Source organism: Bombus fervidus, chromosome 8 (assembly GCF_041682495.2).
Source record: "Bombus fervidus isolate BK054 chromosome 8, iyBomFerv1, whole genome shotgun sequence".
NCBI classification, from domain to species: Eukaryota; Metazoa; Arthropoda; class Insecta; order Hymenoptera; family Apidae; genus Bombus; species Bombus fervidus.
Genome location: NC_091524.1, coordinates 6,654,763 through 6,675,660, shown reverse-complemented (window position 1 = coordinate 6,675,660; position 20,898 = coordinate 6,654,763). Strand labels below are relative to the sequence as shown.

Below are 20,898 nucleotides of genomic sequence, written 5' to 3'. Positions count from 1 at the left end.
AAGAAATGTTATAATTGTGCTTCAAGTGCACAGCAGATCATTGTTGCAGCAGATCGGATGTCTACAGCAGGCTCCGTGTATGTACCACGCAGATATATTGATTTTCTCTTAAACTCCACGCAGAATCTCTGATATTATATCATATTACCTCCTTTATCGTTAATTCCTCTTTGTCATTTAGGATCTCTTTTATGAGGTTAGTAGAGTTAATAGAGACAAACAGCTTTTCATTTAGACTGAATTCTATATGTTCGGTTCTATATGTAAAATAACCGAGTGAAAGTTAAAATAACAAATTGTCTGCTTTTTCATATTTTTGCCTTGATTACAACGCTAGAATATTGTCATACTGTGACTTATGAAAGTAGGAAGCCAATTGTGGCTGACATAATATCGAAATAGGTATGATATTTTTTGCATCCTAACAGACTAGGCCTTTTCGGCTTCGTCAACCATGTGATCTTCAAGAACACACACTAGTAAATATTTTATTACATTGTAAATTATATGTACAGTAGCCAATTCACTAAAAGGACATGAGGCTGCAACTACAGATTGAGACGCAGCCTAAAATCTGCTTGGAGCAAGTGGGCTGCTAGTTTCAATCACATGTAGAAGCGAGTTCGTTCATAGCGACACGCTCAAGAAAATTCTCCCCAAAATCTCAATTATTGAAAATCTGAGATATCAGTTCAACTCGAAACAAATCTTCAAGTGATTCTTGTTTGAATACGCATCAGTTTTGCTAGGAAAAATGTATTTTTTGTACATATTCTACTGTAAAACACACTCGTGAACGTATGCCAAATTGTGTGGAGTTCAGTTGAAACATTGACTTCGATGCAGTAGCTAATGTAAGTACAGAAGCTAGATATAATTTTTATGTTAGAGAACCTAAAGCCTAGATAAGTAATCTAGCTTTATATACCTATGTAAAGTTAAAATTGCTGACATTTTAAAAATCTTTACTGTACAAATATATTTGTAACATAATGTAACCTATTAATGCGACAGTCGGTTGTCTTATTAGTTCAGTGAAGAAGATATGTTAAATAACTGTTTATTTATATCTGTAGTATGAAACGTCTTATGAAATATTGTTTTTGAGAAATGGCTGTAATTCTAATATTTTTAAACAATTTGGGCCTCGCTCAATGAATTCGCTGAGTTGTTGTCTTATGATGTGACGCAGACAGGGACGGACTAATGTTTTAAGGATCCCTTTTCAAGATGTACATACAATTTGCAACCACTATTTTGTGTGCCTTGGGTAAAAGATTTAAATAGTGCAATAAAATTAAATGAAATAAAAATAATTACAATCTGTAATGCCTGGCACTGAACAATTTGATCGTATTCGTCATGTTTGGTATGATAATACAGTTGACAATATGACAATCAGTTTTTATAAAAATATTTATTTCTTTATATTTGTATTTATATTGTGTTTGGAAAGATTTCAACTCGACGTTTTCAATTTTAATAAACTGAAAAATTTGTTATGTTATCGTACCTAGGTTATTATCGAATTTGCTTAATAAAAGTACGCTTACATTTATTAACTAATATTATTTATTAATATAGATTATTATAAGAATTTATTAAAAAGACAAAATTAAGTTTCTTATCAAAATTTCATACATTAAATCATGTAAATAATTTATGTTATTTTTTACATCTTGAATTGTGTTGTATACTATAAATAAATATAATACTTTTATTACTTACTAAATACTTTTATTTATTATTACATGTTTAAAAAAAGATTAATACATACATATTTGAAATTTTCAAAATATTCATATATCAATGTTTTATTAAATATTTCATTATTTAAATAGCCAAGAAAATTGAAACAAACATATAAAAGAATTTGAAAAATTACACAATAGAATTATTGTATCTATATAATGTCTACATAAACTATGTAAATAAATAAATTCTATGTTAAATGCAATATTATATTTTATTACATACAAACAAAGAAAAAGTTGGTGTTATGTATTATAGTTCATGGATGTTTTTGTCTTAAACTAACCTCAAATTAATATAATATGTCTTACATATTCATGTACAATCGAGTTTTACTTTCATTCAAATGTGTATAACCAAATATTAAATACTGTATTATAATATATATGTAAGTAATCTGTATATTAAATGTATTATTAAACGTATTATTTTTGCGATGATTCTAAGATAGTAATATAGTCACTATAAAATAAAACAATCCTGTGACTACTTTTATTCGAATTCTAGGTTTATTTACCTTAGTATATAACTGTTACCAATTGTTTAATATAAGTACTATAATATATTTGTTGTTATATATTGTGGTGTGTGTATATATATATATATATAATACTACATATTATATATAGTTTTGGAGGGAAGTGATAAGCAGTGAAACGGGGGAAAATAAAATGTCGGCTCGTTTAGTATGATTTATATATGATTATATTAAAAATGTATTAACTTCAAATTTTTATTTAGGTTTTAACCTTCTTCTTAAATTAAAATGTTCGAAAACGTATCTCCTGATCTGAAAGATGAATATTACAGAGATGATGAATTTATTGAAGAATTTGAACATAAACCATTACTAATATGTATACCTAAAGTAGAACCTCTATGTTCTAGTACAACTGATTTAATTGAAGATACATTAAATGTGGTAAGTAATTATATAATTATTAATAATTATTAATATATATATATATTGTTTCAAATATATAACTTTCTTTCTCCTTTTTTTCTTGATATATAAGCTAGATATTTTTAGATATAATTAGTTTTAAATATATCGTTAGATGAAGATAGTTTACTATTGTCAAGAGTTCAGTAAATTTTGGTTTGGTATTATAATTAGAAAGTGTACTTCATATTTATGTATTGTGTAAGGAGATGATCAGCTTGTGTCTCAGCTAGCTAATGGTGGGAATTTTAAGTTTACATATCTTTTGTCATAACATAAGTTGTATGTTCCAATATTATATAAAAATGTAAATCTGATATTTTATTGCAGAGTAAATATTTTTTTTTTATGATAATATAAATTTGACTACAATTCATTTGAATTATTAAAATTCAAAAGAAGATTAATATATTACAAAACATATATACATAAATATTGATATATATCATAATTTTTTATTAATAATAATTGTTTGAAGATTTGAGGATGAAATTATATGAGAGAATAAAATACTCTTATGGATGTGATCTCAAATTTTGTTTTTATTATCTGGTACATAATATAAAAGAAATTATCATTTTATAACGTAATAATAATTTTAACTTTAACATTGAAGATACTAGATATATTATTTTATGAAGTACATATTTTATTATTATTCATTAAGATAATTATACATTTATTTAAGAATACCTATGGAAGAAAGTTATACAAAATATATTAAGTTCCTTACTTTTTTAAGTTACGGTTAATATGACATTGTAAAAGATGATGAAGGATATTAAACTGTACTTTGCGCTCTTTATTATAACAATACAAATTTTATTTAAGTAAAATATTAATGAAATAGAAACTCATGTACATATATAACTGTTTTTATGTGTTTCATAATTTTAGGGGGGAGAGGTAACACCAATTCCTTCGACTGTTCCATATAAAATAAAAGATCCCATTATTTTACTTGAAAGATGTGATAAAATATGGGAAACACTAAAAGTTATAAAAAATGTGCAAGGTACAGCTAAGATTGATACATCTAATGCACTGCCATCGGAAATAACGACTTCAAAACCATTATATATCGAATACCAACCAGTATTAGGTAACAACAATACGGAATTGCCAAATTTTAAATTTTATGTGAAATCCAAAAAAAAGTTATTTCATTGTTCTATATGTGGAAGGCAATATACTGAAAATCGGAGATTGAGATATCATTCAGAAAAAATACATGGCATTTACATAGCACCAAGACGACATCTCAAAAATCCTGATAAAGTGAAAGAAAAAGATCCTAATATTGTTGAGAAAGAGGAAGATAATTCTGAAAAGGTTTCATTAAAGAAAAGTGAAAATAAATTACATACTGAGGCTTCATTGTTACAATATGTGTCGTTATCAAATAATAATAATACAGTTGTCCCAAATCTTCACTCAAGAAGAAGTAAATCTAATAGTCTTGTATGCAATAATAATGATATTCATATCAATGGAACTACACAAAATGAACAAGAAAAGAAATTAACTAAAGAAGTAAGACAAAATGAAAAAGTAATCTCTACACGGAATTCTATAGCTTTATCAACATGCACATTGTGTCAACAGGTTGTAAGGAATATAAGAAAACACTTAACTGATTATCATAAAATTGAATCCCCTGATTTTATGCTAAAGAATTTAAATAAAACATGTACTGTCTTAAAAAGCAATAAATTAAAAAGAAAATTTTCTAGTGACGAAAACGAAATTGTGGGTAAAGTTATTAGAAAAGAACATGATATTCAAAATAAAAGACGAAAATTATGTAGGAAACGCGGGCAAAGCCATCGTCAATGTGATATATGCCTTGGTATTTATACAATGAGGAGTTTTTATGAACATATACGTATTCATCGTAGTCGTGGAGAAACGAAAGAGAATTTCCATTTATCCAGAAATAGATATTTCAATTCTCCCATATACTTACAATCGAAATTCGGTTCTATGCACATGTCTTTTGAACATACAAATAAAGATAATTCTGAATTTCATAAAAATAAAGAGAAAATTGTGCAAAATGGGAATAATAGTAACAATATGTCAGATATAAAGTATTATGACAAACATAAACATACTTGTTTATGTGGGAGAGTATTTCGTAATCCCTATACATTATTTATGCATAAAAAAACATGTACTTTTACAAATGATGTGAATCAACCAATAATAGAAAGTAATGTAAATAGAAAAAGTCGATATGATACAAGAAGTGGTTCTGGTAGAGATTCTGGGCTTGGAATTAACATAACAATAAAGAAAAAGAATGATTCTTATGAAATTATTGACAAAGATAATACAAGTGAAGATAATATTACAAGATTACAATTACAAGATCTCAATCATCCAAAAGATTTTAATGTGTCTAATGATGTTCTAAAATTATCTAAATATAGTGAGAAACATAGTATTTTGAAGATCCAATCTGGTGATGAAAATATTGATATTGACATTGAAGAAGTTTCACAAACCAATTCCTGTAATGATATTATTTCTGGTTCCTCAAGTGAAATAGTAAGTAATTTGTGCAAAGAAGAAAAGCAACAAGAAATAAAAACAGAACCAAATAATATATTTTACAAAATGAATGTTAAGTCAAAATTTGGCAAACAATCTAATAGTGTTACAGTAAATTTTGCTAAAAGATTTAATATTTGTGTATGTGGTTCTAAATTTTATACTAAGAAAGCTCTCGAGATTCATACTAATAAACATCATTCAAGATCACAACTGTTATGTGGATACTGTAAAATTAGTCTTCCGAATGCTATTGCATGGAACAAGCATTGGTGTTCTGTTAATGAAGGAAAACGGTTTATTTTTGTACCAATGGAGCTTAAGTGTCATCATTGCAGTGACATTCTAAATACATATAAAAAGTTTGATGAACATATTAAGCATAAACATTCTGATCCTGTAGTACCATTTCAATGTTTTTATTGTTCTAAACGGTTTTCTAATATTACATCTCGTAAAATGCATTTTGATGCTGATCATGAAGTAACCACCTGTTCTATATGTAATAATAAATGTGATGATGTTATGAAGTCCAGGCATAAAGCATATCATTATGGACTTGGATTTCCTTGTCATTATTGTAAAAGAACTTACGGCAGTAAAAACTATTTGTTAAGACATATGAGAAGAGTTCCTCATCATTCATTGTTGTCATCAATGGAAAGTATCATGAACTAATTCACACGAATCATCTTTCATAAATTTTCTAAATTTTATAAAGAAAAGTGGAATACTCAAAAAGTCACGAAGATGTCATAATAATTCCACTGAAATAGATCATTTAAACACGTAATTTGATTTGTGAATGAAATTAACTATAATATAATTTATACTTCATTTCACTACTTTTCCTTTTTTTTTTTTTTCTAATTAAGACAGTAACAAACAATACCCTTAGTTATAAAATATCATTTTATTATATATGTTATATATTTTCAATGTAATGAAATATACATATTATATTGGAAAGGTATGCTATGCTACATTGTCTAGTGTATAAAATAATGTGATTATATATTAAATAAGTAAATATGTATATAAAAGTGTAGGTTTAAGCGATGTAAAGGTGAATAAAAATTACATAATTTGAAATATTATAATAATATCTAATTTTTATTCTTTAGATACACAATAGAAAATTTAACTCAATTGTAACCATAAGTAAAGTTTTAACATCAAATAATTAAGTAAATATTGTAAGAAGTCATAGTGATTGAACATTAAAGAAACTACTGTTTTTATTATATATATGTATATATATAATTTAAATATGTATATTTTTAACACATTTCTGACCGAGGGATTTATCTAAATACATTTGTATATACCCCCGAGTAATTCGGATAACACAAGACGCATTGATACAATGTGTTAATGATAGTACATATGTATTTAGAGAGATAGTTTATAGCTATAAATATAATTTTATTTACGTTAATTATAATTTAATTATTTTAGTTAATTATCTTTAGTTATCGATTGCATGTACACAAGAATGAAAACAAAATATGGAAGTATACCTACAAAATATTAACGAGGCAAATGCTTTGTAGTTAACAAATATGTTACACAGTTATTATTAAAACCGTTTTTTCTTTTTAGGTAATAATAATTTATCAATATTGATCGTTATGTAAGTTTTTAGTTCGATTCGTTTTATATTGTAGAACATAAGAATTAATTAAGTATTGATATTTTTTTACTGTTTATATTAAAAATGTGATTTTTTTGGATTAAGAAACATCTTTTAAGTATTTATGTATTTTTATTTGGACACGTCGTGAACTGTTTCACATTAAAATATACAGTTGGAAATATAAATATTGGCACACTATTGAAAACAAAATAACTTTTTCAAAATTTGATCAAAAGTCTTGAACTTTTCTGGGGAGCTAGAAGGATTAGTTTACTAGGCGACAGTTAAAAACATTTATGAAAAAATTCCAGTTGGTCGGAGTAGAGAAGAAAATACTTAAGGTCATTTTTTACGACTTTTTTATCGGAATCTGTAACGAGAATTTAAAAAATACATGTTGTAGATTTATATCCTTTGCACATATGTCGAAAATTTTATCGAAATCGGTTGATGCAGAAACAAGCAACAAGCATCGAAAGATGAACAAAAATGTAGACTTATCACAGTTATAGGCTGTAGAGTAATAAATAAAATTGCAGAAATCTGCCATTTTTATCATTTTTAATCGTTTGTAGCTCATAGCAACGTTAACCGCTTTTGATGAAATTTTCAGTTAGTCAGATAAAAAAATTGTAAAAATGATCTTTAGGTACTATTTTCTTCGCGATTCTGACCAACTGTAATGTACAAAAAAAATTTGTTTCTCTTCATCTAGGAAATTAATCCTTCTAACTTGTCAAAAAGTTCAAGTCGTTTGGAGCAATTCTAAAAAATTATTGTATTTTAAAAATCGTACTAATATTTATTAAGTTCCTAACTACATATCAATTATTTTATACATTATGTATTATACCTTTAATAGTATAAGTTACAATGAACTTTAATGTAAATAATAATTTATCTTTTATAATTTTATAATACAATTAATAATAATAATAAATAATACCATCATGTTAATAATAATAAATACCATCATGTGAATCATGTGCAAATGTAAATGTAATGGCATATTAATGTTGATTGTGAAGATAAAGGAGAAAAATAAAGCAACTTCAGTTTGAATTGTATAAAACTATAACTTTCACCTTCAAATTATTGATTTATGATATGACTATTAAGTAACATTTATTGATTTATTAAAATTTATTAAAGGTGCCATACAGTCTAATCAAATGTGTAAAGTTTAAAGATAATTGTAATATTGATGCTTAATATTGAAACTGTAAATTTATTAGAAACATAAAATTTATGATCGACGTTAAATGATAAAAAACAATATTTTATTTGTATTAATGTCTAAGATGTTGTATAACATACTATGTCGTAACTTTTGCATTCAGTAGACAAGTATGTTTCGTAATTTTATGTAATATAATTTAAAATATTTGTATTCCAATATCGTCCTATTGACAAAAGATCAAGTTTCTTATGTGCCCTACACGAGGTAGTCACTAGTCACAGTGATGGTAATCGGGATGCTCGATTGAAAAGAGGGGATAGCCAGCGCATCTGGAACATGATCACCAGGCGTCGCTTCGAGCGTACCCGTCGCCATCGAAGTTATAAAACCGATCAAAGCCGTACGGAGTTTTCAGGAGGGTGGTCGCGTTACGCTCGGAACTTTCTTAAACAGACGGAATCCTTTCGAGTAGTATATATAAATATATATATATATATATATATGATTTGGTTCGCGCAACAGCAAAAGTAAAAAAATGACGGAACGTCGTGTGATTTGACAGTGAAGAAACATTTAATGGGAAAAGTGCCTCGGTATCCTGTGGTTGGTATTCGGGAATCCTAAGTATCGCCACAACACCCTGTAGCTCTCTGGTTAGTCGCGTCATTTTTCGGTACATCAGGATTTGATTAAGAAGTGATTATTCGGCAAAAGTTGACCCGCTTTCGTAGGTCGTGCTTACTATACTCAGCTATGGAAGTAGAGAGAAACGAAGCTCGCGAGAACTTCTCAAATGTTGATTGTCAGATGTAATGTACAATTTTATAGGGAATAAGGAACTAAGGCCGGCATAGTCGACATATATGTATACACAGTGACTCTGACAATAGCCCGAGGTAGGAATTTCTGCTTTAGAGAAATATGGTGGGTCCATTTCCTATCGGTCACATATTGTAATTGACAAAATTCGTTCTTATAAATGAGCTTATATTGGAACCTTATTTTCATTACACGTTTTCTATCGGTTACGTTTTGTTCTGTTTATCCAGAAGGTTACGTATAACGTAACGATCTCTGGATTAACAATGGAGTTCATGTTCCTTATTTATCGTTTTACGTTCTTTCAGAAACATCAAGCACGCTTCATCTATCATGCGCGAACTTTCTCGTAGTACCTTGGTCTTTCTCGTCTCAATAAAGGCTATCTAATTTCATCTTTTGATCTATAGAATTTCTTCTTGTTTGACACGAATGTATCAAACAGGAGCGAGAAAATGTTCCTTTCAGATTTTATATTTATTACGCTATTGTGTTTTTGGCCAAAAAATCTGTCGATTTCTGTTGGTGCTGGTGTATGGAACATTACTTACTTGATTTTGAAAGTCAAAATGATCGTCCCGCGCGACGTGACTGCTTTTATCACGGCGGTTCGCACACTTGAGAAGCGCGCAGTGCTGAAACGGGCACGGCCGAATCGATTTTCCCTGGTTCCACTACTGACGATAGAGCTACATGTATGATTACTCGAGTCCCTTACAGCTACCGGAAACTATTTTGCCCAGTTTCTCCCGATGAACGGTAGCGTTTCCTATAGTCAGTTCGCCGTGAGTGGATTGGTCTATATCACAAGTTCTACACAGACCGCTTGGTCGCTGGTTCGGTAACGTCAGTGGAAACCGGCCTGCGTGAGATTGGCTAAAATTAAACCGCGATCGAACGCGGGCGTAATTCGTGATGTAGTTAAAACGTGGATGGAAACATGACTTTCATTTCCAATGGCAATTTAGTTCCGGTTATTTAATCTTCGATGAATACTCGTTGTATTAATCGATTGGTTCTCGATCGGCATGTGCTTTGTGAAGTCTGTCTGCAACGTGCTACAGCTAGCTCATCATATACCGTTATACCACCCGTATCGCACGTTAAGAATCCTAAAAATAGCGGCGACCAGTGAACGAAAATAATTCTACATTTTCTAATGAATCCTGGTGGCGTGTCTGTGAAAGAAAGGGTATGTTTGGACGTGACGTGCTAATCAGGTCAGGTCGCAGATCAATCCTTTTTTAATCGCTTCGGGAGATATTTTTCGATATTTACGTTGAGTGCGTAATTTAAACACTGCGAGTCGATTCAATTTCTCTTCTTTGCTTTGTTTCACAGTATATTCGTATATTCTTCTAATTCGTTTACGAATAATTATTCTCGGCTCGTTGAACGATGTTGTATTTAATCCATTACCTCGTCTGTTAGATACTTTTAATACGATTATAGTAGAAAATCAGTTTTCAAGATGCGATGAAAAATCGTATATAGATTATCCTTTTTCCTATCGGTTTCAAAGTACTTTGGTTTTGTCACCAGTTGGATCGATATTGTATAGACGTGGTAGTACGGGTAGCGAAGGTGCCAGCAACGAAGGAGATAGGAGGAATAAGATTTCAAAGAATTAACCAATCAGCTCGGTAATCCGTAGATTGACCCGTTTCTCCTGATCGACGATTCGTCGTCTCGTTTGAGCAGATATCCGGATTCTGGCCAGCGTACCGACATTGGTAATCAGTGAACGGAAGGAAGGCTCGAGGCGCGGAACGCGAAAGGGTGAGACAGGGGTGAACTGGCGGAGGGTGAGGCTGAAGTGATGACGGGCGAGGAAGGAAAGTGCGGGGGTGGAACTGGCACTGGCGGGGATGCCGGTGTGGGAAATACGAACCTTACCGACAACGTGAACAATGTTAACGCCAATGTACATGCGAATGTTAATACCAACATAAATGTCAGCCAACAGAATGGAGGACCGGAAAAAGCGCCCGTCGTCGGCGGTACTAATGTGGAAACTTTACCACGCGCTGGCAAGCAGGTAAGAGAATCTTTATGGAATTCATTTCACTTTTACGTTGATCGTTCGTATAATTTATTGATAATGTATGTTATCTTTATACGGAGAATTATAAGTTCATTTTATGTCAGAAAGTTATTTCACATTTGAGATGTGTGGTTAGGCTTTTTAGTCTTGGATTGAATACAAACCGCGAGATAGCGTAATAGTAATTTTTCAATTCTAAATATAATCGTTAATTTGTTTAATGAAATAGCTAAGTATAGCGTGTATCTTGTATTGATTTTTTATTAATGTGAAATCTGTGAAAACAGGCTAAGAGTAAACAGCAATGATATCTATTTGTTGGTATATTTAATCTAATTTAGCTTACGTATTTATACGAGCAACGAAATGATTTATAATGATACGTGCATCCTTATTTACTAATATCGTTTTTGATATATTCGTTCGTTTTACGAAAATGAATTTTTTTTTGTTAAACTATGCATACAATCCTTTTTATACGTGGCTCTCAAAAGAGAATTTGTATTTGGTACAATGCCTGCTTGAATATACTTGAAAGTATAATATCCACGATTTTGATTAAAAATACAATTTTTTACATTTAAGTTTATTCCATAAGCTTTACCGAGCAAAATGTCAAATAGTAGCATTCAATTTTATTATTTTATTATACGGATACATTTCGTTATAAATTTTATTATGCGTACTAGCCACGTGTGTTTGCTCTCATATTTTTCCTGACGCACTGTTACGGTTTCAAGTTACAGAACGTTTATTGCGTTAACGGAGATGAGTAAGTATCTCTCTTTTAGTTGATCTCAACCGAGAGAAAGATTAGAAAACATAAAGTTTTGATGAAATGCAGTAATTTAATATTCATGAAAGAGAGAAAGATGACACTGGAAGCTGTGTATCCGGTTTTCAGTACTTACAGTACCGTAAGAAACTGGCAGGCGATCATTAGATCTCCCTTTGCCGTATCTAACAGCTAACAACGACAGCCAATGGATAGCATTTATTCAAGAGAATTACAACTTGCACATGGCTTCTACTACTATTTATTCGTTCATGCGTAACAATTTGATGACACGACAATTTGATAGATTAAGTATCTAAGAAAATTAGATAGTTCATTTCTAGTTCTCCATGTATATTTCATGAACAAGAGAAAAATATAAATTTCTATTTAATCACTACGTCAAATTATTAACTTACAAACAATTAAAAAATTAAAATTGCAATAGCAAATAGATAAATTCGTATAATTCTGTTTTAATATATCATTTTTCTAGAAAATTCTTGGTCGTATATACGATAGTCGAATGAATAAACTTCTATTTTATTTGTTTGTTCTTTTTGGACTAAGAAGAATTTTAAAGGATTTTATAATAAAGGATTATTCGTAATTTCCACCTTTTTTAGCATTACGATGTTTTAGCAGTACAATCATTTAAGTTGCTTGGCGTTCATTAAATGCACTTAATAAAGATTCTGTTCAGGTCGATAGAGTACTTGTTTAGGTTTAAATCAATCCAATCTGGTCAACAAGGTAATGTTGCAGCATCCTTTGTTAGACTATCTTAAGGTACTTTTATAAAGGGCTCTTGATATTTAATTACAATCCAGAATACTAACGTATTTAAATAATAAATTCGCGGAGTTACGTAATGTATAATTCATTGCATCATTCAGAACTAAAAGTTGTTAAAAGACATATTTTCACAATTCAAACGTCTTTTATTTCGATCAACTTTTATACATGCGTATAGATAGCAGTATTCCTTCTTTAATTAAAACTTTGTTAAAGGTTTACGTGTAAATCTAAGGAACATATGTTTTTTTATAAAACTGTTCTTCACTGTCAAAAATGTTACATTTATCTTATAAAATCTTGTAATTGATACTCAGGCCTCTTTAAGATGGCACATTATCAGTACAGAATCTGTACACATGCTTTTAGCAGGTCATAACGATGCATATAAAATAAGAATAAAAATAGAGATAGAATAATAACCTTGAACATGAATACCAGCATAGTTTTGCTAATTCATAAGTTATAAACGTTTCAAGTAATAGGAGAATTTACATACACAGGAGAATAATTGGTAAGAACATACACGGAGGCTGGTTGCTGTAATGAGTAATGAATTTTCCATCGTACATACATATATTTGCTTTTTATTAGCGACATTAACGTACAAAGAGCTGTATTAAGTTTAGTGAATGATTGTTCCAGCGGCCAGCTCAAAGGTCATGGTTAACGTAGGACGTAGGTTGTGAAAGTTGTAGATGGGGAATACACGTTATGTGTTGAAGATTTTAATAGGGCCAGCGTGTACTATACTCAGTACACAACAAAACCAGTTTCTATTTATCTTCTATTCAGTTCTAAAGTTAATTATACATTCGAAATTAAAACGAGTTTGTTCGTAAAACTAGTTTCTGTATTTCTGAATGTAATCGTACAAGTTTCTTTATTTCGTATAAGTATTTGTATTTTATTTTTCTCATGATACAAATAAAAAATCATATACGGGGCTTGTATCAAGAATGTATTATTTTGTGGTATATTTAATTAAAAGTGGTATCTTAACGTTTGAAACATTATTTAAATTTAATAATTATTGTAACATATGCTGATAAGCGAATAACTTTTAACGAAATGATTTATCATTTAACCTTCATATGTAAAATTATGAAATAACTAATATTCGATTTTCCATATTTCTAACTATCATATCTTATATTTTATCTCTATTTTCGCGTGATTCGTCGAAAATCGAAGCGAATGGATATACGGTCAAGAGTAGAATACTAAAAATATTTATTTTTAGTATTTAAGGAGTTATGTGTAAAATTATATTAATGCTTGCGTTTTCTTGCATTAACTGCAGTGCAAGGAATTTTATTGGCACTACCAAGAGGTAGTATCGTGTACACAGAAGTGTAGAATGTCGTCTTTGTGCCTACATGTCTTTTGATATATTTATTCAGCGTCTATTTTTATATGATGTATTTTTTCTGGTTTCTCGAATGTACTGATGAATCAAAGGGTGTTTCCAGAAAAAGTAGCGGGCTGTAAATACTTGAAGAAATGTGCATGGGTTACGAGCCAAAGTTGTTATTTCTTTTTCAGAGACGAATTTTGCCTCAAACATGATATTAGTCATGTAGAACGAAAACGCGTATTCTTCGAAAGCGTATCGATAATAGTCTGTCATAAATTTTGATTTAATATCTTTCTCGGTATAATTTAATGTAATAATTTAATAAAATTTCATTTTTTAACAATATAATAAAATCTAAAGATAGTTACTTTTTATGTTTTATCATTGAATTTGTCTCTTTATGAAAAAGGAGTATTAAAAAACGTACACGGAGTACTATTTTTAGAAGAGTTTAGATGATCACGCGGATACTTGTAATATTTTCGTTTAATGTAAATACTTAACAAGTTTTGATCTTTGTCCGTTAGAAGAAAGCTTTTATTGATATCTGAAATGCAATAGCAGTGAAGGCAATATTCTGCATTCGATATCAGATACAAAATGTATACATTATTAAAACACGAGGGGACTTGTACACACTGCACACGCATAAATTTATGCATACATTCGTTGATAATATGAATGAAATAATTATGTACGACATCTGTATGAATTTAAACGAAGACTAATGAATAATAATTTCATTGTCTTGACACATAATGAACGAGTAACAGCAAACAGTGTGCTTCGTCTTATAATAAAAATAAATATTTTTAATGTAATTATATAGGATAAAAGTGTCATCGTTACATTTCATCAGGTTATATTTTATCAGTACAATACCTACATCTTGTAGTATTTTTGAGACATTTTCCCCCGAATTTCTGAGAATTCATGTATTTCTGATAACTTATCAGAGGGAGTGTTGTTGCATCACCTATCAGAATTCTCCGTACTCCTACGAAATTCTTTTATGCACACAAAGATTACATAAACTTAGTTACTATACTTATACCGCCCGGCATCTGTAATTCGTACATTGTACGTAACTCCGTTTATCTACTCGGTATGTACAATGTACACGTTGGGCTCACGTAAAATTACGTCATAATCCTATCAGTATGGACCTTGTAAATGGATCGTCATAAATGAACCTTCATTCATGCTACGAGGCCATGGTTACTATCTCAAATCGTTTAACGCGTAACTGTGCATATACATTACTATGTATATATGTATATGTTCATGTAATTTTATTTCAAATTTAATAAAAGATAAAGATATACAGGTCGGATCAGGTCGGATTTTGAACCTTCAGATTTAGTCAAAAGCATCGAACAATATCATCTGTCTATTGAGTACTCGAGATCTACGAATTTTCTTAAGAATCTTTCCGCGTTTGATCATGTTTGAAGATCTTTGATTGAACTTTTCGATATGTACATAATGGAGGCGGGTTAGTTCGATGAACTCGTTTCGTTAGTCATACTGTAGATATCTGAACAAACGAAGTTAGATCGCTGTTCAGGTATAATCACAGCGGACGGAAGTATTGTTGCTGTTCAACTTAGTTTACGTACGATACGTAATCAGTGATAGGATAAAAGCATAAAGGTGACGCTGAAATGTGTAACAGATATACAGTTTTCTGATCGGACTTTCCTTACACGTTTTATATCGAACTTTATAACGACCGACATTCAATTCGCCTTTGCGAATGACGAAGGGCGTAATGGCCCTGTAGCGTCTGACGATGATGAATTTAGGTCATTCGTGTACTTTATCCGAGATGTATTTCTCGTTATTTGTGACATTCGGTGGCATGACCGCTTTAATTTCATGGTCTTCATGCAGGGAAGCATCCTACAAGTATTGTTCGCGGCATGACGTGTCACACTGTGCGTAAATTTATGGAAGTTAGCGCGTAAAGACATATGTGACGAGACTGGGTTACATCTGATTGCTTACAATACAACGCAATGCAACACACGCCTACATTTGTTACGAATACGTGTGCTTTTTAACGTACCACTCATCCGGTCGCAGGAATCGTTTAGGAAACGAGTAATGTAATTTTTATGGTAATTAGCAAAGAACGGGGATTTAAAGTGTCGTGAAATGAAAATTTTTTTAATTTATATTACGCATTGCGAAGCGTAAAAAGTATGTAAACGTTTCATTTGTATGTTTTTCTGTAATGTAGGATTTTTTTAAATGTATTTCTTGTACATCGAAGGAGACTAAAACGTATAGAACGGATTTCAAATTTTTATTTTGAATAGTGATTACGAGGTAAATTGAAATTTAAATTTGGTACAAGGAACTTCCACCGAAACAAAAGGAGTTAATGATGTGCTAGTTGGAAATTATGTTTTTTATTTTATTTTCATATGAAATCATAAATTGAAATTAGTTTTAAAGAGCTTATCAATATCATTAAAATCAAGTGGATACAAATTCCTCGAAGAATTTAAATCCATTGTGTTTCGATATCACGAGATTTTATGTCTTTTATGTCTTTTATCTGATTTTATGTCAAAAATGTCTTTTATCTGACTCATAGTTTGAAAGTTAAATACGTACATAGTTCGAAGATGCGGAAAATACTACATGACTCTCGGAATTTGTGAATTTCAACTTTGTTATTGCATATTAACCGAGTAATTTACATTTTAATACTCTACTATATGTGGCTAGAATGATAACAGATAAATCATAGAAACTTCGCTGATGCTTTCAGCTGTAATTTATATTCTTATAAAGAAAATCAGCGACGATGCAATAAAAAGAAAATAGTCTTCGCTCCTTTGCATATAATAAATTGCATGTGCAAATTTTTGTTTTTCCCATCCAGGAGTTTCTTGTGTTTCGTTTATTCATAGCGATCTCTAAAGAAACGCGGTAGCCATTAATATCAATTTCCTGCATGTGTAATTGTTATTTTTGCATCATGGATTAATGACGCATGACGATCGTTACATTCTGATGTATAAAAGCACTATGCACAACGTGTAATGTACGTAATGTTCCATACATGTCTCCGTAATCTTGACATACATACCTATTACCGACACGCCTTTTAAATTCTGTTCACTATCGTGTTTTTGCGAGATTGGTCTATCTCCCATTTTCTTCGCTACAAGATAATTAACTTGCTTCGTAAAACGCGTTTGTTATAGCAGGCAGGATGTCGATAACAGTGTATAGGGGAAAGAAAGCTTCGAGTACGAAAAGGTACCGAGTTCTTTGCGAGAGGCAGACCAATTAAAACGGTCTCTGAACAGTCGTTCGAAGGGAAGACCGACACGTGGCGATAAATTCTTGTACGTTCGTTAATTCAATCATCGTTATCCAGTGAGCTATGCCTAATAGCGTTCACGCGGTATGTGCAATTTTTCTGTTTTCTATTTGTCAATTCTCAACCGCATGGAACTGGGTTGCAAAACCACATAAAGAGATACGCGAACTCAGGCGCGCATGCGAGCTCGGCTCATCTGCGTGTAAAGTTCCTTCCAGTGGGGTGTAAAGGTAGACTGAAAATAAACGTTTTTGCCTCGGCACGTTACCGCAATAGCGTCGATGCTTGAGCAGAGAACTTAAAGCCCTGTTCCCTACGCTTCGACTTGTTCCACGCACGTGCATCGACAGTTTCAAACTGGAGAACGTCAGAACATTTCTTCCTGTTACGATGTTCAATTTAGTTTCGTGTATAAGATATAGGTATATTTCCTCATTGTGTCAGACATATATCTTCGTTATAGTACGAACGTGAAAAAGTCTTGGATTAACTACGATGATAATCTAATAATAATCATAGTCATAATGACGGCTAATCATGTTACTGGAGAAGCGAATCCTTTAGATACTTGCTTCGTGGTACCAGTAATTTTTGCTGGTTCATCAATTTTGTGGAAGTCGAAAGGAAATTGGAAATAAATATGTAAATAGTAAAAACGGTGTCAGTGTCGATTCATAAGAATAAAACATTTCCGTTTGGTAAATGCTGCAAGATTTTTGTACTGTAATGTTTTGTACCGTGTAATATATGGACATATATTGTATATTCAATGATTAGCATCATAATAGTACGTTTCCACGTCTCTTGTTGTAACTTCTTAGAATGTACATATGATTAGTAAAATTAAGCGATGATAGTTTGTAAAATAGTACTTTGCAGGGAGCTGATTGCTATTTGTAAAATTTATTTTCAGAGTTTCGTTCGTTGAATTATCAAATTTATGTACGTTATTATTGTACAAGAAAATTTGTTATTACTCGTAGCTTGTAATTTGTGATCTGTCACAAGTATCAAGATACCAATAATAATATTAATTTATTTACGTAAGAGTTTTACGTAATTCTTATCCTATCATTGGTTCCAAGAAAGTCGAAATTAAATGTAACGCGTTTCAATTAACTCGTTTGAAAGGATAGAAAGGTTACTTTAAATACAAATGTCTGAGAGAATAAAAAAAGGTCAGCTTTAATTTTACTCGTAATATACATACGTACATATGTGGTCGTTGTAAAAAAACAAGTGCACTTTCTCGACAGCTTTCAGAATTTCTCAAAGAAATTTGGCATTGTGCCTTCGATGCGTTCTTACGATGCAGACGCGTAATATCGAAGACGCCAGTGATCGTGACCCAGTTTAATAACATCTCATGAAACGCTTCCGTCATTAAAACCATTGTAGGTGGTTAGAGTTATTCATCGGGCCAACAATCGGCTGTAATGTGTTACTAACAGCGAGCTAATTTAATTATTAAAACGTGACGATTTCGAAATGCCAGGGGCTTTCTTCGAGTAACCGTTTAACAGACGTTGCACCAATGGAGCGTGATACTTGGTCTTTATCCGCGTATATGCTTCCCTATACGAATAACGAAATAGTCGGAGGGTGGCTTGAAGGGTCCTGGCCTTTTCTTGCACACTCAATACTTCCTCTTCTTCTTGGGTTCTTTCGTGCGTATTCGACCCGGTAACCCGACTGCCATCCTTTCCCTGGCCCTCTCATCGCTAAACTAGGGTTCATGGGTATCCCAACGTCATTTAATTTAGTCTCAAGGGTTAAGAGAAGTGAGCTCCTCGTGTAAGTAAGCGGTTTCAAACGATTTTCGAATCCTTCCACTCCGTCGTTTAGCTTCTAATTAAGGAACTCGAAATTTGATGTGCACACAACAACCGGAAAATAATTTACCTCTGGCGATTGAAGTTATGAGGTACAAGGAGATTTCTTTTAGTGCCCCATAAAAATTGGTTAATTAATTTATTGAAGGATTTCAGGGTTCAAGACAAAACAACTTCGATATTTAGATTATATTTGTTTGGAGGAGACAAATGACATAGGCTTGGTACTCGAAGATTTGACATTCGAAGGTGTAAAAATTTGTTGTTTCGAATATTAGTTGATTAAATATTTATATTATTTAAGAAACGATTTGATTTCAATTGACTATGAGTTGATCTTTTTTTGGCTTGCTCAAATTACTGGAAGGTGAAGCTGCCTTGTTACAACACTCTTTAGTTGGGATTCGGTAATCGAGAAATATCATGTTCTTCATTTGCGTTATATCGGCTTGTTAAATATTTTTACAGAAAATATATGCCGAATATTATTTATAAGTATATGCGCTATTTCATGCATGTACACTTTGCTACGTGCAGTTAATGACATGGAAACAGTGTGTGCAGATTCTTTCATATAACAACCAGATCGATCACAGTGACATCGATTTCAATGTGTTGATCGAATGTCTGTGGGCAATTTGTCAATGACACACACACACAGCTAGCTCGAATGCTAGGTGTTTACAGATAAAAAAGGAGAGAAAAGAAACGAAGGTAAAACTAGTGGATGAATTTATCATAAATGTTCTAATTCTTTATCGAATATCTACTACTATTACGTATGTCGTGTTATAGAAAATTAATTCTTTTTTTGGACGTTTACCTCGGAACGATATCATCGACGATTTATTTTTTTCTGAATGAATTTTAATAATATTTATACCACGAATAAAAATTGAATTAAAATTATGATGCCAAATAAATGTCTACTTTCTAGTTACTGACTAATCAATACTATACTGATCAGTATGGGTAAGGTTAGGCATCACCTGGTGCAACAACCTGTATCAATTATCGAGCCGTGGGTTAAGTTGGTTATTTTTTCTCCATACGCGAGTGTAATCGCGGAGATTATCAAGATAATATTAACTCTGCATCGTAGCGGCGCAGCGCGTGGAAAATTATAAAATCAATGTAGCTGCAGGGAAACGATTTAGATCGTTCTGAATTAGATTCGTGCAATACATTTTATATCGAATTTTACAACAAAATTCTTATCCAATTAGGGCCTAAAAATTCATGAAAGTTTTAATTTTCATAGAAATGAACGTAGGTAGTATTTTATAAATAAAGTGTATTTTATTCGTAGAACTGGCATCCATCGTACTTTTACATAAATAGGCGTTGCACTGTCATCTGAAGCCCCAAGTGTTTTTATCATATTAGAGAATTTAATTACCAAAGAATCCGATTGCAGGCATATCAAATATTCACTGTCTTTTTAACTAGTATTTGCTTGCACGTGCTTTGCGTGTGCAAACGGTTTTTTTAATATATAAGAAAATATGTAATATTATTGAGTTTAAGCGAAGTGGAATTTCATTAAAAACTTACAAAATATGGACACGCTGTGTCCAATTTATCCTCTGCCAGATATGAATTTCATCAACATTCTTTAGATGTTTCATAACATCACGCTATTCCCTATGAAAGTCCACTAAAACGAGATATTAAAATTAAAGCTGACAAGGATAATTGATACGTTAAAATGCATATATCCTTTTGCTATTTTTATCGCAATCAACGAAAATCAAGTTATAATCGTATCTATATCGTGAAACATTATTCTTTATTGTTTCAATATATTCAATATATTCTTCGATCTTAATAAAACGTCTAAGATAAAAATTAATAAAATATTATCTTATTGTATAA

General features: G+C 31.2%; 2 protein-coding genes across 30 annotated transcripts in view; both read left to right on the top strand.

The window, feature by feature from the left end:
• Window positions 1-254: 254 nt before the first annotated feature.
• Window positions 255-6,824, top strand: LOC139989619 (uncharacterized). The gene is made up of 4 exons (XM_072008077.1): window positions 255-402; window positions 516-854; window positions 2,494-2,674; window positions 3,593-6,824. Exons 3-4 carry the CDS (start codon window positions 2,519-2,521, stop codon window positions 5,924-5,926), a joined length of 2,490 nt encoding a protein of 829 aa, XP_071864178.1. The 5' UTR covers window positions 255-402; window positions 516-854; window positions 2,494-2,518; the 3' UTR covers window positions 5,927-6,824.
• A 1,625-nt stretch (window positions 6,825-8,449) lies between these two features.
• Window positions 8,450-20,898, top strand: part of LOC139989615 (uncharacterized) — a 92,271-nt gene continuing 79,822 nt past the window's right edge. For 14 of the 29 annotated variants that reach the window (XR_011800366.1, XR_011800365.1, XM_072008057.1 and 11 more), the window contains exons 1-2: window positions 8,462-8,717; window positions 10,585-10,921. Coding sequence is in view for 27 of the 29 variants with exons in the window: in XM_072008057.1 (XP_071864158.1) it covers window positions 10,703-10,921 (219 nt within the window). In the remaining 2 variants the exon portion in view is untranslated. Of the gene's footprint in view, window positions 8,718-10,584; window positions 10,922-20,898 lie in introns of all 29 variants that reach the window. The other 15 variants (XM_072008071.1, XM_072008072.1, XM_072008050.1 and 12 more) reach the window with 8 other exon arrangements.